The 16,798-nt window shown below is 42.0% G+C and overlaps 1 protein-coding gene across 2 annotated transcripts; it reads left to right on the top strand.

Annotated features, from left to right (window-relative positions):
* Window positions 1-1,986: 1,986 nt before the first annotated feature.
* NDUFS5 (NADH:ubiquinone oxidoreductase subunit S5) lies at window positions 1,987-16,564 on the top strand. 2 transcript variants are annotated; one of them, XM_075850469.1, is made up of 3 exons: window positions 1,987-2,092; window positions 4,092-4,309; window positions 16,359-16,564. In XM_075850469.1, the coding sequence occupies exons 2-3, from the start codon at window positions 4,094-4,096 to the stop codon at window positions 16,455-16,457; spliced, it is 315 nt and encodes a 104-aa protein (XP_075706584.1). In that variant the 5' UTR covers window positions 1,987-2,092; window positions 4,092-4,093; the 3' UTR covers window positions 16,458-16,564. The 2 variants fall into 2 exon arrangements, with proteins under 2 accessions (XP_075706584.1, XP_075706585.1); XM_075850470.1 differs by lacking the exon at window positions 1,987-2,092 and adding an exon at window positions 2,099-2,203.
* Window positions 16,565-16,798: the final 234 nt, after the last annotated feature.

The following is a 16,798-nucleotide window of genomic DNA, read 5'->3' as shown; positions in this document are numbered from 1 at the left end:
GTACAAAAAAGTGGCCATTTATCTTTTACAGGTGGCAATACACAACTCATTTGTGCTCTATAAAAAAACAGAGGCATGTAAACTCACGCATCTGCCCAAAAAAAATGGACATTTTATTTTGTTCCATCGTATTCAAGACACTTTCAGAAGAAAACTGGACTTTCTAAAAAGATGATAAAGCCATTGAAGAAAACCTTGTGGGGTCTACTTGTGTGAATGAAGTCATTTATGGGGCGTTTCTAATGTTTCAGTAGCATTAGGCCCCCCAGAAAACAGTATGCTGCTATAAAACCAAGTGCAGAATTCCTGGACCGAAAGGGCCAAAAAAGCCTCCTTTTATGCCCAGCCCTGGCACATGCCCGCACAGTAAATAAAGCACACATATTTAGTATCCCCATGCACAGGAGAAGTGGCAGAATGTGAAAGGAGATGAATTTTGTCCGTGGTCTATACCGTGTGTGAAAAATGCTGGCATAAACTGACGCATTTTCAAAAAAAATGCTAATTTTATTTTGTTCCATCTTATTCAGGAAACTTTCAGAAGAAAAACTGGACTTTCTAAAAATATGATAAACCCCTTGAAGGAAACCTTGTGGGGTCTACTTGTGTGAATGAAGTCATTTATGGGGTGTTTCTAATGTTTCAGCAGCATTAGGCCCCCAGAAAACAGTATGCGGCTATAAAATCAAGTGCAGAATTCCTGGACCGAAAAAGCCAAAAAGCCTGCTTTTATGCCAAGCCCTGGCACATGCCCGCACAGTGAATAAAGCACACATATTTGGTATCCCCATGCACGGGAGAAGTGGAAGAATGTGAAAGGAGATGGATTTTCTCCGGGGTCCATACTGTGTGTGAGAAATGCTATCATAAACTGACCCACTTGCTAAATTTTTGCATTTTTTGCCAATTTCAGAGAAAAAAAAAAAAATCATGTATACTGACAAATGCCACTAAAACAAAGCCCTATCTGTCCTTTAAAAAGAGTGTAAAATTTAAAGGTGAACTTCATTCACCTGCAGTTATAATTATCTAAAGAAGCGCATAGCAAAATTGTGATAATTTTCTCTGATCATTTATCTGTAAAACAGCCTAGTCCTTAACCGGTTAAAGGGGTTTTCCCATGAGAGACATTTATGACATATCCACAGGATATGTCATAAATGTCAGATAGATGCGGGTCCCAACCTCTGGGACCCGCGCCTATCTCTAGAACGGGGCACACTAAACCCTGTTTTAGCTTTGTCTGATCTCGCTGCCTCCCGGCCACTCGCTGGTTATATGGTCGGTAGTTACGAAAACAGTGTAACTCGCTGAGCTACGCTGTTTCCGTAATTCCCATAGTAGTGAATGGCAGTTACAGAAGAAGCGTAGCATGCGAGCTACGCTGTTTTCGTGACTACCATTCAGTTCTATGGGACTTACGGAAACAGCGTAGCTCAGTGAGTTACGCTGTTTTCATAACACGACCATGTAACCTTTTTCATGGTCCGAATTCAGCCGCAACACAGCGGCAGAATGGGGTTTAGGGGGCCACGTTCTAGAGATAGGTGCGGGTCCCAGAGGTGGGACCCGCATCTATCTGACATTTATGACATATCCTTATGGCATATCCATGGGAATTGTAGCTCTCTGCTGACCGTGACATAAGGTGACTTGTAGTGATTCATAATACTGCCCGCAATCTCATGCCAAACATTATATAATGTAGTGCATCAGCTTGCAGGCAGTATTATCAACATATAGTACATCCATGTCCAAAATAGAACATCTCGTTCTTCCAATAGGCAGGTGGCGCTGTTTCAAAACCACACAGGTATATCTCATCGGTAGCTACCTTTATTCCTGGCGACGTGCATTTATATTCAGTACTAAACTAACCTTCATGTTACATACATCTGCGCAGACGAGACTGACAGCAAAATAGAATACATTATGGAGTGATTTGACGCGGCAATCTTAAGTAAATAAGTGATGAATTTGTATGTGCCCTGATCAAAAATGGCGGCTCATTTATTCGACGTCACGTGATAGGCGCACTACGGCTGCTAGTGTCGTGAAGCAGCTGGAGTAGAGGACGTCCGGATCCTTACAGGTGACAATCGTAACCGAGTTGATTTATCAGGCGTTGTATTAGCGACCACACTCATCTGAATTCCTGCATAGTTCCCTGGGCTTGCACCATCGAGAGCTTGTCAGGAGTGTAGTATGTATCATTGTTACTGACAGCAGCATGCAAGTGCCGTTATGGCTGTGGGTGACCCAGTGGGCACTGAGTAAAGCTTCACTACATGACAGTACTATTCGTAATAATATAATCTGTGTCCGGTGCCCAGGGTTAAACATCAGTATCTATGGGATAAGAATCGCAAGAGCAATTCTAGACCCCACCTGGCTTTAAACCAGGGTAGACAAACCCACGAAACCAGGCAGCCAGTGCCCCTAGAAATGTGCGGGTGGTGCCAACATTATTCTTTTTTTTCCCATTGTTCTTATTACTAGAATGTTAATATGTTGTCTACGCCAGAACTATAGCTAGGCTTTCCATCACCCGGGGGCAAACGTAGGCCTCTATTTAAATACCCTGGCCAAGGCAAAGTGGCTTGTTGGCACCCAGTCCTGGTAGCCTCCCTATATTAACTTTCTATACATAATTGTGGATTCTGATCCTAAATTGTGACGTTTATTATTTTGCTAGATAGAATTTCACATCCCTAGATGTCTTACTAGGATCCAGCAATACTGACAGCTCAGGGGTTCCTCTGGCTTAGCCTCTGCCCATAGTAGTGTCACTATCTATCCTGTCCTCTGTGTAAAGTACTACTTCTTCTTTAAGAGATTCTCCAAGATCCGACCAATTCCCCCTAGCTACAGCAACTTTGACATAATTGTAAGATAAAATAAAAAGCCTATGGGGATGTCGACATATGTCAGGAGACTTTCACATCGTATACGCTGACCATTCATCACAGATGTGGTGTAAAATGATCCCAACGCAGACCGATATATGAACGTGTGAAGGCCTTCCTAAAGGAAATATTCCCTCTGCATGACCTTAAAATTCTTTGGTTAAAAACTACAACTATTTGCTTTGTAAAGTCCCTCTTATATGGGCCAATGATCGGTTAAATGAGCATTTGTACGAACGCTCGTTCCCAATCATTGCCCTGTATAAATAGAGCAATGATCAGCTGATGAACAAGCAAACGCTCGTTCATTGGCTGATTGCACATGTGGCCAAAAAAAGGTCGCTAGTCGACAGGTGTGGTGCCGACATGATGCAAATGCATGGGTACTAGCGATTGTAGTAACAATTGTTCATCCCAATACTTACATGTGTTTGTGGAAAAACCCCTTTATCTCCCTATCCACAGGATAAGGGATATGTATGTGTGTGTGATCGCTGGGGGTCCGACCGCTGGGACACCCAGAGATGAGGATAACGTAGGACTGAAAGTCCCTCCCCCGAGGTGCTCCATAAGAATGGTGTGCATGCTCGACCAGCACTCCATTCGTTTCTATAAAACTGCCAGAGACAGCGGTCCCAGAAGTCCCATAGAAATAAATGTAGCGCTGGTCAAGCATGCGCACCAGCGCTCTGTTCTCGGTCCCCCTTTCTACTCATCACTGGGGTCCAAGCGGTCGGACCCTGTTGATAGGGGATACATGTGTTTTGTGGGAAAACCCTTAAACAATCATTGCTCCTTGTGAATGAAGCTAACGAGCGGAAATCAACGTGTTGTATTGTCGATCGGCGCTTGTTAAAGGTGGTTAACACGGGCGATATCTGCCCATGTAAAACCACCTTTAGTTTCCATGCACATTGGTGCTGAGACAGTTTGCAGTTTGTTGCTTTGGAAGAGCAGCACTCAGAATATGAGCATATTGAGCATCTTGTTGTAGCTATATGCCTCAGAGATAAGACTTGGACGATCCCATCCCACAATCATCCCTGACCTTTGAGTATATGGTCGTAGGGTAAATGCTATATTTCTGATTAGAATGTATTGTTTGTGGTGTTTTCTTGACTTTCTTGTGTATGTGCTTTGTATACTGTTCTATTAATTTAATTGTGTGGTGTTCTCACTACACAGCAATGCCTTTTATTGATCTTCAGAGCAAACTTGGGATTGATATAGACAAATGGATGCTGCTGCAGAGTTCTAAGCAACCTTTCGGTCAGATCGGTCGTTGCCATTCCTTTGAAAAAGACTGGGTAGAGTGTATACATGGCATTGGGGCAATCCGGGCAAAGAAGGAGTGCAAGCTAGAGCATGATGACTTTCTTGAGTGTATGCACAGAAACAAAATGGTGAGTGGGCTGCATCTCTAGAGGATACAGTAAATGCCCTTTTATATTCAGTAAATGTTTATTGGAATTTTGTTTTACGATACAAAACGGTCCCCAACCCCGTCCCAACAAACACAGTCCCAGTACAAAAGCATACAAAAATTTCAAAGTACAATGGTCATAGCATAATCCAAAAATTACCATCCCTCATTCCATTCTACATTCTTAATATACAATCGTAATATAATACATTTCAAATAAACATACATATGTTTGCAACATGACATCCCGTCTATCTTAACAGAGTCTTTATGAGCTAGTATAACTATCCCCTGCACTTATCGCAAACTAAAAGCGAACCTTTCCCGTCAAGAAGCCAGTGACCTCCAAGCCCAGGCAGTCGTATGCAGGAACAGAACCGTATGATATGTTATGAGACCACGCCGATATCTCATCAGTTCTCTGGATACCAAATGAGAAGCATCAAGCCATCGGGCCCACACCTTTTCAAGTTTGGCCAGTGTACCACTTTTCTCATAGACTCCCTTTTCCAAATTTGCCAACCAATTAATTTTGTTAAAGGGGTATTCCGGAACTAAAAAATTACATTTATTTAAATAAAACAATGAAAAAGATATAACTTTCCAATGTACTTACGTTTCATCAGATGGCTGTAGCGTCGTATATCCTCCTCCGTCGCCGTCCCCTTAGCAATGCAAAATCTGCACTTCCTGTGCAGACCCGTCCATTTGGTCTTCTGCCTTGCTTCCGGTTTCCGGCTTACACACTGTACGGTTACGTCAAAAATGACGTAACCGTACCACGTGCTTCTTTATTGAATTAGAGCATGCGTGGTGAACACACTCCACCGCGCATGCTCTGTGAAATTATGTGGCTGCGTCTTCAGCGGCCGTGTATATTACACTGCGCATGCGCAAGGTTGAAGGTGTGTAGCGGTGTGTATACGAAGTTGCAGGAATAACGGCCGTTTCGGCCGTCTTCCCGACAGGTGCAGGAGCTGTGACAGCTGCTGTCTCGTACAGCAGCTGCCGCAGCTCCTACAGCGGGGACCGATCGCTGTGTCCCCGCTGTCTAACCCCTTAAAAGCCGCGTTCTATAGAGATCGCGGGTTTTTAGGGGTTAAGTTACCATCGCCGGCCTGCTACACGATAGCGGCCGGCGATGGTTACTATGGCAACCGGACACCAAACAAAGGCGTCCGGCTATGCCATCGACGGAAGCCTAGTGGGTCCTGACAAAGTCAGGACCCACTATGCTTGCTGTCAGTGAATAGCTGACAGTTCTAATACACTGCACTACGGATGTAGTGCAGTGTATTAGAATAGCGATCAGGGCCTCCTGCCCTCAAGTCCCCTAGTGGGACAAAGTAATAAAGTAAAAAAAAAAGTTAAAAAAGATGTGTAAAAATAAGAAATTAAAAGTTAAAAAAATCCCCCTTTTTTTCCCTTATCAGTCCTTTTTTATTAATAAAAATATATAAATAAACGATACATAATTGGTATCGCCGCGTCCGTAACGGCCTGAACTACAAAATTATTTCGTTATTTATCCCGCGCGGTGAACGCCGTAAAAGAAAATAATAATAAACCGTACCACAATCACAATTGTTTGGTCACTTCACCTCCCAAAAAATGTATTAAAAATAGATCAAAAAGTTGCATTTACCGAAAAATGGTACTGATGGAAACTACAGTTCGTTACGCAAAAAATAAGTCCTCGCACGGCTTTATTGATGGAAAAATTATAAAGTTCTGGCTCTTAGAATAAGGTAACACAAAAAGTGAATGATTTTTTACAAAACGTATTTTATTGTGCAAACGCCATAAGACATAAAAAAACTATAAACATCTGGTGTCACCGTAAGGCCGAGTTTACACGAGCGTGTGCGTTTTGTGCAAGCAAAAAGCGCGGCGTTTTGCGTGCGCAAAAAGCACTTAACAGCTCCGTGTGTCAGCCCTTTATGATGCGCGGCTGCGTGCTTTTCGCGCAGCCGCCATCATTATGACACTCCGTTTGGATGTTTGTAAACAGAAAAGAACGTGGTGCTTTTCTGTTTTCATTCATCCTTTACAGTGCTGTTGCGTGAATCACGCGCGTCCCACGGAATTGCTTCCGTGCGACATGCGTGGTTTTCACACACCCATTGACTTCAATGGGTGCGTGATGCGCGAACAGCGCACAAATATAGGACGTCGTGCGTTTCACGCAGCGGACATACGCTGCGTGAAAATCACGTACCTGTCTGCACGGCCCCATAGAGTAACATAGGTCCCTGCGACGCGCGTTGCAAAAACGTATAATACGCTCGTGTAAATGAGCCCTAATCGTATCGCCCCATAGAATAAAGTGAATATGTCATTTATAGCGCACGGTGAACGCTGTAACAAAAATAGAATTAAAAAACAATAGAATTGCTGTTTATTAGTCACCGCGCCACTTAAAAATAGAATAAAAACTGATCAAAAAGCTGCATGCACCCCAAGAAAACTACAATGTATTCCTCAAGTGGTCTAGTTTCCAAAATGGGATCACCTTTTGGGGGTTTCCACTATTTTGGTACCACAAGACCTATTCAAACCGGACATGGTGCCTAATAAAAAGGCGGCCTCAAAATCCACTAGGTGCTCCTTTGCTTCTGAGGCCGGTGCTTCAGTCCATTACCGCCCGAGGGCCACATGTGGGATATTTCTACTGCAGAATCTGGACAATAAGTATTGAGTTGCGTTTCTCTGGTAAAACATTTTGTGCATAAACTTTCTAAATGCTGTTGTGAATACTTTGAGGGGTCTAGTTTCTAAAATGTCGTGTTTCATAGGGGTGTCTAATATATAGGCCCCTCAAAGCCACTTCAGAACTGAACTGGAAGCCCAAAAAAAATAATTAGGCAATACTTCGCTTCTATACGAACTAGTTAGCGATTCACAGTGTGATGAAGTAAGGGGAAGCAGCGCTTATACGAGCGGTGCACCCCCTTCAAACAGCCGATGACTTTTCAGTTCACAGGTAGCAGAGTTACATGATGGGGAATTTGTTTTCCTGTTGTGTAACTCTGCTACCTGTCAATGGAAAAATCAGCTGCCAGAGTGAAAAATGTTTCCACACAGAGGAGTACCGCAAAGAAACACCTGGGAATCAGACATGATGGACTAACATTTTTCCCTGTGGTGGATGACTTTTCAGTTGACAGGTAGCAGAGTTACATGAAGGGGAATTATTTTTCATCGATGGCTAGTTAGGAGCGCTGCTTCCCTTTAGTTTTTTCTTGCTCACTGTGAATCTCCGACACAGGATGCAGCGGCGATCCACAGGTATTGCTCCTTTTATCCCAATTCACATGTTAGAATTCAATTTTTTTTATTTTATATATATATATAAAATACAGTATTTAAAACTAAGACTGTATAAACAGTTAATATACATTTAGAAAACTTATAATTATAAAGACCAAACTTTACGTATCATCATATAGGGTCAGTGTTGTTTAAAAACGCAGATATCCAGTGATTTCAGCTTGTGCTAGCAGTAATAGAATGAGAGCACCAAAATGAAGACTGGGATTGCAGAAGTTAGTAGAGCTGGGTGTAGTAGGCGGAGCAAGTGCACTGCTGCATGCACATTGCATGCTGGGACTAGAGCAGTGCATGCAGGGAGGAGAAACACAGGAAGAGAAGAGGAATGAACTTACTGAGCAAAACAAACCTCTCAAGGTAAACAATAGGGAGTTATGTTACTAAAACCATTTATTATCAAGAAAAAGCTAGACAGAGTGCACTAATATCTTAATAGAGGAACATTGCATTGATTTAAGAAATAAAAAAAAGTATTGGAAAACCCCTTTAATATATTCCTGTCTGGCAGGTCTCCGCTCATCCAGCCAATGCAGGGCTATCAATTTCCGTGCCATGTATAACCACTTGGCAATTGACAATTTCCTATGCTCCGAGGTCGCCAGGTCCTCCACAAACCCCAGCACACATACAAGCGGGCTCAAATCGACACCTCAAAAATATCCTGAATGATGGCCAACACCTCAATCCAGAAACTCTCCAATACGTGACAGGACCAAAACATATGCAGCATACCTGCAGATTCTTGCTTACATGTAGGGCATAGCGAATGAAATTTAACCCCTATATCAGATAAAAATGTTGGCGCCTTATATACTTTATGTATTAGATATATATGAGATAATCTATGGGCCTCGCTTACAAATAAATGCGACAGCCTCTCCAATAGTTCTCCCCACTGCGTAACTTCCAAACGACCAATTTCTGCCTCTCATCTTTCTTTACTCTTCACTGGGCATTTAGCCAACACCGGAACTAGGATCACTTTGTATAGTCTAGATAGAACTCCTGCTGATGATCCGGTAGTCTCTATCATACTGACAATGTCATTACCAGAAATAATACAACAGCCATCCCCAGTATAGTCTGCCTGAAAGGCATGTCTCATCTGAAGTTATTTATAAAGATCAGATGTTGGGTTTACAAATGATCACTGGAGTTGTTCAAATGAGCACAATGCCCTATCACGGACGAGCTGTGCTACTTGTGTAAGACCAGCACGCTTCCAATTACCTAAGCCATCAAGGTGATCTAGATTAGCTAGCCATGGGGTGTCCCATATGGATGTATACTGAGTGGTCCCTTGTATAAGTTGTAAGTCCCTCACTTTCCATAAAAGCTCTTTTACACCGGCAAATTATCGTCTCGTTCATTGGCTGATTGTATCATTTTAAATGCCCAAAATATTATAGTTGTTGGCAGCAAATCTCTCTGTGTAAACATGGAGATGTGCTTCCGACATGATAGAAATGTATGGGGACGAGCGATCGGAGTAACGAATGTTCATCCCCATTGGAATAGAAATAACAACAACTTTATTCAGCGGGTTGTTACAGTTACAACGATACCAAATTTATATAGATTTTGTATGTTTTAGTACTTTTACACAGTAAAAACACTTTTCTTTCAAAATTATTTGTTTTTGTGTCTCTGTATTACGAGAGCCATAACTTTTCTGCCGATGCAGCTGTATGAGGGCTTTTTTTTGCGGGACGACATGTAGTTTTTATTGGTACTATTTTGGAGTAGATGCAACTTTTTGATCACTTTCTATCCAATTTTTTTTTTTAAGGCAGGATTTACAGAAAACCGCAATTTTTGCATTGTTTTTTATTTTCTTTTTTACGACGTTCACCGTGCGGGTTAAATAATGTAATAACTGTATAGTTGGGGTCGTTACGGACGCGGTGATACCAAATATGTGTAACTTTTTTTTTTTTTTTTTTTTAATAATAAAGCATTTTGTAAGGGGAAAAAGTGTTTTTTCACTTCTTTTTTTATATTAACTTAATTAAACATTTTTTTCACTAGTTCCATCGTCCGATCGCTTTTATAATACACTGCAATACTTCTATATTGCAGTCTATTACTGCCTGTCTGTGTAAAACATACAGGCATCTGCTAGGCCATGCCTCTGCCTCATGGCCTCTAGCAGGCATTGACTAGAGGCAGACCTGGGGGCCTTTATTAGGCCCCTGGCTGCCATAGAAGACGACGGCACCCTGCGATCACACGCTGGGTGCCGGTGGGGTCAGAGAGGGATCTCCCTCCCTCTCTCCTAAACCACTCAGATGCGGCGCTCGCTATTGAGCGCCACATCTGAGGGGTTAAATGAGCGAGATCGATCTTGCCCGTTAGAGCAGGGAGATTTAACTAAAAAGGCTATTGCATCGGAATAAAGCCCATTAGTGGCCGCCGTAAAAACACTGGGCGGTCACTAACAATGGGGGGTCACTAACTGGTTAAGGCATGAAGTATTGCAATACAGTGTACTTGTAAAGTAATGCTTGTTCACATTCTCCTCTTTACATTTTTTTTTTTTGTTTGTTTAACCCCTTAAGGACGCAGCCTAGTTTTGGCCTTAAGGCTCAGAGCCCATTTTTCAAATCTGACATATTTCACTTTATGTGGTAATAACGTCGGAATGCTTAAACCTACCCAAGCGATTCTGAGATTGTTTTCTCGTGACACATTGGGCTTCATGTTCGTGGTCAAATTTGGTCGATATATTCAGTGTTTATTGGTGAAAAATTGCAAAATTGAGAGAAAATTTTGAAAAAATAGCATTTTTCAGATTTTAAATGCATCTGCTTGTAAAACAGACGGTTATACCACCCAAAATAGTTACTAGTTCACATTTCCCATATGTCTACTTTGGATTGGCATCGTTTTTTGAACATTCTTTTATTTTTCTTGGACGTTACAAGGCTTAGAACATAAACAGCAATTTCTCATATTTTTAAGAAAATTTCAAAAGCCTTTTTTTTAAGGTACCTCTTGAGTTCTGAAGTGGCTTTGAGGGGCCTATGTATTAGAAACCCTGATAAAACACCCCATTTTAAAAACTAGACCCCTCAAAGTATTCAAAACAGCATTTCGAAAGTTTTTTAACCCTTCAGGCATTTCACAGGAATTAAAGGCATGGTGTCGCCCCAAAAACATGTTTTTTTTTTAAAATTTAAACATTTAGTGTGTGGGTGATTAAACATTGTTCAAATTTTTTTTATTTTTTTCGCGAGTCAGGAAATATTATAAATTTTTTCAAATTTATAATACTACCCATTTTTGGTCACTAGATGGAGCTGTTTGGAGCTAGTTCCCAAAATTGCAGCATTGCAACATTGGGTTAAAAGCTATCGCTCTAGTGAGCGCTCAGCATCCCCCCCTCCTTTATCCTGGCTAGTGACGGGATAAACGAGGGGTTTGAAAGGTTTAACCTGCTACACTGTGCGTCGCCATTTTTTGAGGTAACCCACAGTGTAGTAGGTTTACATGCAGTAGTAAACACACACAAACACTAACATACATTGAAATCGCTTACCTGCTCCTGCCGCCGCGGCCCGTCCGCTCCCTTTGCTGCCGCTGTTCCATGTGCACTTGTCCGGAAGCCGCGACCGGAAGTAGTAATCTTACTGTCCGGCCGCGACTTCCGGTCCACAGGAAAATGGCGCCGGACGGCGCCAATTTCGAATAGGACTGTGTGGGAGCGGCGCATGCGCAGTTCCCACACAGACGCCGTACACGGCAGTCAATGGGACGGGAGCCGTTCGCAGTCCCTATGGGACTGTGGCTGCCGTATTCCATGTCTGTGTGTGTCGTTAATCGACACACACAGAAATGGAACAAAAAATGGCAGCCCCCATAGGGAAAAAAAAGTGTGAAAAAAAGAAACAGTAAAACACAAACACACAAATGAAAATAAACGTTTATATTAAGGCACTAACATCTTTAACATATAAATAAAATATTTGTGATGACACTGTTCCTTTAAAGCAAAGTGGAGGTGAAATTTGCAAATTTCATTTTTCTTGCTGAATTTCAATTTTATTCATTTTTTTTTCTGTAACACAGAAGGTTTTACCAGAGAAACACTACTAAATATGTATTGTCCAGATTCTGCAGTTTTTAGAAATGTCCCACATGTGGCTCTACTGCGCTCGTGGAATAAAACACAAGCCCTAGAAGCAAAGAAGCACCTAGTGCATTTTGAGTCCTCTTTTTTTATTAGAATATATTTTAGGAAGCATGCCAGGTTTGAAGAGGTGTTGAGGTGCCAAAACAGTAGGAATCCCCCAATAGTGACCCCATTTTGGAAACTACACACCTCAAGGAATTCATTTATGTTTGTTGTTTTTTCACAGCATGTATTTGAATTGGGCTGTGAAATGAAAAAAAATTATTTTTTTCCAATAAGATGTAATTTGTGATCAAAATTTCTTATTTTCACAGGGAACAAAATACCCCATTTTGTTGCCCAATTTGTCGCCCAATTTGTCCTGAGTGTGGCAATACCCCATTTGTGGTGGTAAACTGCCGTTTGGGCTCATGGGAGGGCTCAGAAGGAAAGGAGCGCTATGTGTTTGTTGGAGTACAGATTTTGCTGGATTTGTTTTCGGGTGCCATCTCGCATTTGCAGAGCCTCAGAGGTATCAAAGCAATGGAAACCCGCCAGTAGTGACCCCATTTTGGAAACTACACCCCTCAAGGAATTAATTTATAGTTGTTGTTAGCATTTTGACCGCACAGTTTTTTCACAGCACCTATTTCAATTGGGCTGTGACATAAAAAAAAAATTCATTTTTTCCAATAAGATGTAATTTTTTATCAAAATTTATTATTTTCACAGGGAACAAAATAATCCATTTTGTTGCCCAATTTGTCGCCCAATTTGTCCTGAGTGCAGCAATACCCCATTTGTGGTGGTAAACTGCCGTTTGGGCTCATGGGAGGCCTCAGAAGGGAAGGAGTGCTGTGTGTTCTTTGGAGTGCAGATTTTGCTGGTTTGGTTTTCGGGTGCCATGTCACATTTGCAGAGCCCCAGAGGTATCAAAGCAATGGAAACCCAGCAGAAGTGACCCCATTTTGGAAACTACACCCCTCAAGGAATTCATTTATGGGTAATGTGACCATTTAGACCCCATAGTTTCTTCACAGAACTTATTTGAATTGGGCTGGGAATGAAAGCAAAATTATTTTTTTCAAATAATATGTAGTTTTGGCTGAAAATTTCTTATTTTCACAAGAAACAAAATACCCCATTCTGTTGCGCAATTTGTTCTGAGTGCCGCAATACCCCATTTGTGGTGATAAACTGCCGTTTGGGCCCATGGGAGGGCTCAGAAGGAAAGGACCACCATTTGGCCTACTGGGGATTTTCTAGTGCGAAGTCATGTATGCAGAAGCCCCTGAGGTACCAGTACAGTTGAAACCCGCAAGAAGTGACCCCGTTTTAAAAACTACACCCTTAAGGCATTCATCTAGAGGTGTAGTGAGCATTTTGACGGGAGACCTACACCCCATAAACTGTAATGTGGGTTCTACCGGGTATGGCAATACCCTCAATGTGGCTGTTATCAGCTGCCTGGGCACACAGCAGGGCTCAGAGGGGAAAGACGAGGGGGGATAAGCTGTGCGGAGTGCATCAGGGTAAGTAAAATTGGGGTAAATTATAAACCAAGGGATGTATGATAAATTTTAAAACACTCTTTCATACAGCGCTCTGGTTATTCGGGACACGTGTCACATTGATATATTGTGTCATCCCCTATAGCAGACTTTGCACCTCTTTTTCCCTTCTTGCCAGTTTGGGGAACTTCTCCTGGAAAGTGTTGCCCTGGTACGATGCGTGTGGCCTCGCTTCCAGAAGTACTGGGTGCCCCCCCTTCTTGGTCCCTAAAGATTAGGTTCTTGATAATCACCTCTTGAAATTCCAGGAAAGTTCCCCTCTGGCCTGCACATCGACGTAGCACGTACGCATTGTACAATGCCATCTGTATGATGTGCCCGGCCAGCTTCTTCACCGCATGGCGCTGTAGGGCTTCAGGATTTGATCTGACAAGTCCATCCCTCCCATGTACCTATTGTAGTCCAGGATGCAGTCTGGTTTGGGAGTGGCCTTTCCTTCATATAGCCTAAACCTGTAGGTATACCCTGATGCACTCTCGCACAGCTTATACATCTTCACGCCATACCTTGCCCTCTTACCCGGCAGGTACTCGCGGAATTGAACCCTCCCTTTAAAATGTACCAGGGACTCATCAATAGAAATACACTTCTCGGGGGTGAATGCTAGGGAAAACCGGGCACTGGAACGGTCTAATAGGGGTCTCCGTTTATACAAACGGTCAAAACTGGGGTCATCTCGGGGTGGGCACTGCTCATTATCAGTATAATGTAAGAAGCGAAGTATTGCCTCATTTATTTATTTTTTTAGGTTCCAGTTCAGTTCTGAAGTTGCTTTGAGGGGCCCATATATTAGAAACCCCTATCAAATACCCCATTTTAGAAACTAGACCCCTCAAAGTATTCACAACAGCATTTAGAAAGTTTATGAACCCTTTAGGTGTTTCACAGGAATTTAGAGCAAAGTAGAGGTGAAGTTGAAAAAATTTTTGGGGTCAGAAAATCCTCTTTATTCCATTTTTTTTACAACACAAAAGGATTTATCAGAGAAACGCAACTCAATACTTATTGCCCAGATTCTGCAGTTTAGAGAAATATCCCGCTTGTGGCCCTCGGGCGGTAATGGACTGAAGCCCCGGCCTCCGAATCAAAGGCGCACCTAGTGGATTTTGAGGCCTCTTTTTTTTATTAGGCAACCCCCCAAAAGTGACCCCAATTTGGAAACTAGACCCCTTGAGGAATCCATTGTAGTTTTCTTGGGGTGCATGCGGCTTTTTGATCAGTTTTTATTCTATTTTTAGGTGGCGTGGTGACTAAAAAACAGCAATTCTACTATTGTTTTTTTCTATTTTTTTTACAGCGTTCACCGTGCGCTATAAATGACATTCACTTTATTCTGCGGGGCGATACGATTACGGCGATACCAGATGATAGTTTTTTTTTATGTCTTATGGCGTTTGCACAATAAAATACGTTTGGTAAAAAATCATTCACTTTTTGTATTACCTTATTCTAAGAGCCAGAACTTTTTTATTTTTCAATCAATAAAGCCGTGCGAGGACTTATTTTTTGCGTAACGAACTGTAGTTTCAATCATTACCATTTTTAGGTACATGCGACTTTTTGATCTCTTTTTATTCAATTTTTTGGGAGGTGAAGTGACCAAACAATTGTGATTGTGGTGCGGTTTATTATTATTTTCTTTTACGGCGTTCACCGCGCGGGATAAATAACAAAATAGTTTTTTAGTTCAGGCCGTTACGGACGGGGCGATACCAATTATGTATAGTTTATTTGTTTGATTATATATTTTTATTAATAATAAAGGACTGATAAGGGAAAAAGGGGGATTTTAACTTTTAATACTTTTAAAACTTTTATTTTCTTATTTTTACACATCTTTTTTTTTACTGTATTACTTTGTCCCACTAGGGGACTTGAGGGCAGGAGGCCCTGATCGCTATTCTAATACACTGCACTACATGCGTAGTGCAGTGTATTAGAACTGTCAGCTACTCACTGACAGCAAGCATAGTGGGTCCTGACGTTGTCAGGACCCACTAGGTTTCCATCTATGGCATAGCCGGACGCCATTGTTTGGTGTCCGGTTGCCATAGTCACCATCGCCGGCCGCTATCGTGTAGCAGGCCGGCGATGGCAGCTTAACCCTTAAAAAGCCGCGATCTCTATAGAACGCGGCTTTTAAGGGGTTAATCAGCGGGGACACAGCGATCAGTCCCCGCTGTAGGAGCTGTGACAGCTGCTGTACGAGACAGCAGCTGTCACAGCTCCTGTATGTGTCGGGAGGATGGGCGAAACGGCCGTTACTCCCGAGACGTACTATTAGGTCATGGAGCGCGAACGCTATAGTTACCATGACCTAATAGTACGTCCAGGAGCGGGAAGGGGTTAAAAGTTATCAAAAAGTTGCATGTACCCTCACATCGCTCAATTAATGGAAAAATAAAAAAACCACTACAAATAACATGTTGCTATTTTTGCAGCACGGATTCTGCTGCAAAACTCACAAATGTGAAACAAAGAAACTTTTTTTTTTTTTAAATAATAAAAAAGCCAATGCTTACCCCCGGACATTGTCATAGCAACGCGTCCCTCTGTTGTCCGTGCAACATGGCCTCCTGGGATGATAATTTATCCCATATGACGGCTGCAGCAAATCACAGACTGCAGCGGGTCACATAGGCTGTAGCATCATCATCTCAGGAGGCCGCGTTGCACGGAAACCAAAGGGACACTTCGCTATGACAACACAGAGTACTGGCTTTTTTTTTTTTTATAATTCTGTTTTCCGCAGAGGATATTCTGCTTAAAAATTTGGTGCCGTTTTTCGGCCGGAATTCCCTGCGGGTTCTAGGTCAGATATGCTGCGTACTTTTATGTAGCATATCCGACCTGTGGTTCATATCAATTTATTATACATTTTATTAGTGATTACTACTAATACAAGTTTGTAGAAGGAGCGTTAAATAATAAATGTAAAGATTATTATAGATGTGTTGATAAAATGTTACATTTTAACGTTACCCTGAAAGACTATTAATAGCCTTGTTTTCTTACAGTTGGAACGCTTGAGTGCCATTAGACAGCAAAAGGAAAAGTTGGAGAAAGAAGGAAAATACGAAGTTCCAGATTTCAGTAAAGACGCAAATTCCCCTTAATATCATCAAAGGAACAGTTGTCTCTTATTTTTTGTTCATGTCTCCAATTAAATCGTTATTCAGAGGCAACCCAGGTGCCGCTATGTAATATTAAATTGCTCACACAAGTCATTTTGTTAATGTTGCATTATTTGGTACAAACAAAAGATATTTGGGATAATATCTAATAAAAATCACGCCTGGACAAATCCTACTGAGCTCTAAGGCCGGGTTCACACGTAGTGTAAACGCTGCACTATTTCTGCAACGAAATTCTGTGTGGAAATTTCGCAGCCTTATCAGTAGCAGCAAATTGGATGAGATATGAACAAATCGCATGGACACGCCGCAGTCAAAGCGTT

This window comes from Rhinoderma darwinii, chromosome 2 (assembly GCF_050947455.1).
Source record: "Rhinoderma darwinii isolate aRhiDar2 chromosome 2, aRhiDar2.hap1, whole genome shotgun sequence".
Classification (NCBI taxonomy): Eukaryota; Metazoa; Chordata; class Amphibia; order Anura; family Rhinodermatidae; genus Rhinoderma; species Rhinoderma darwinii.
This window is presented reverse-complemented; position numbering and strand designations above follow the sequence as displayed.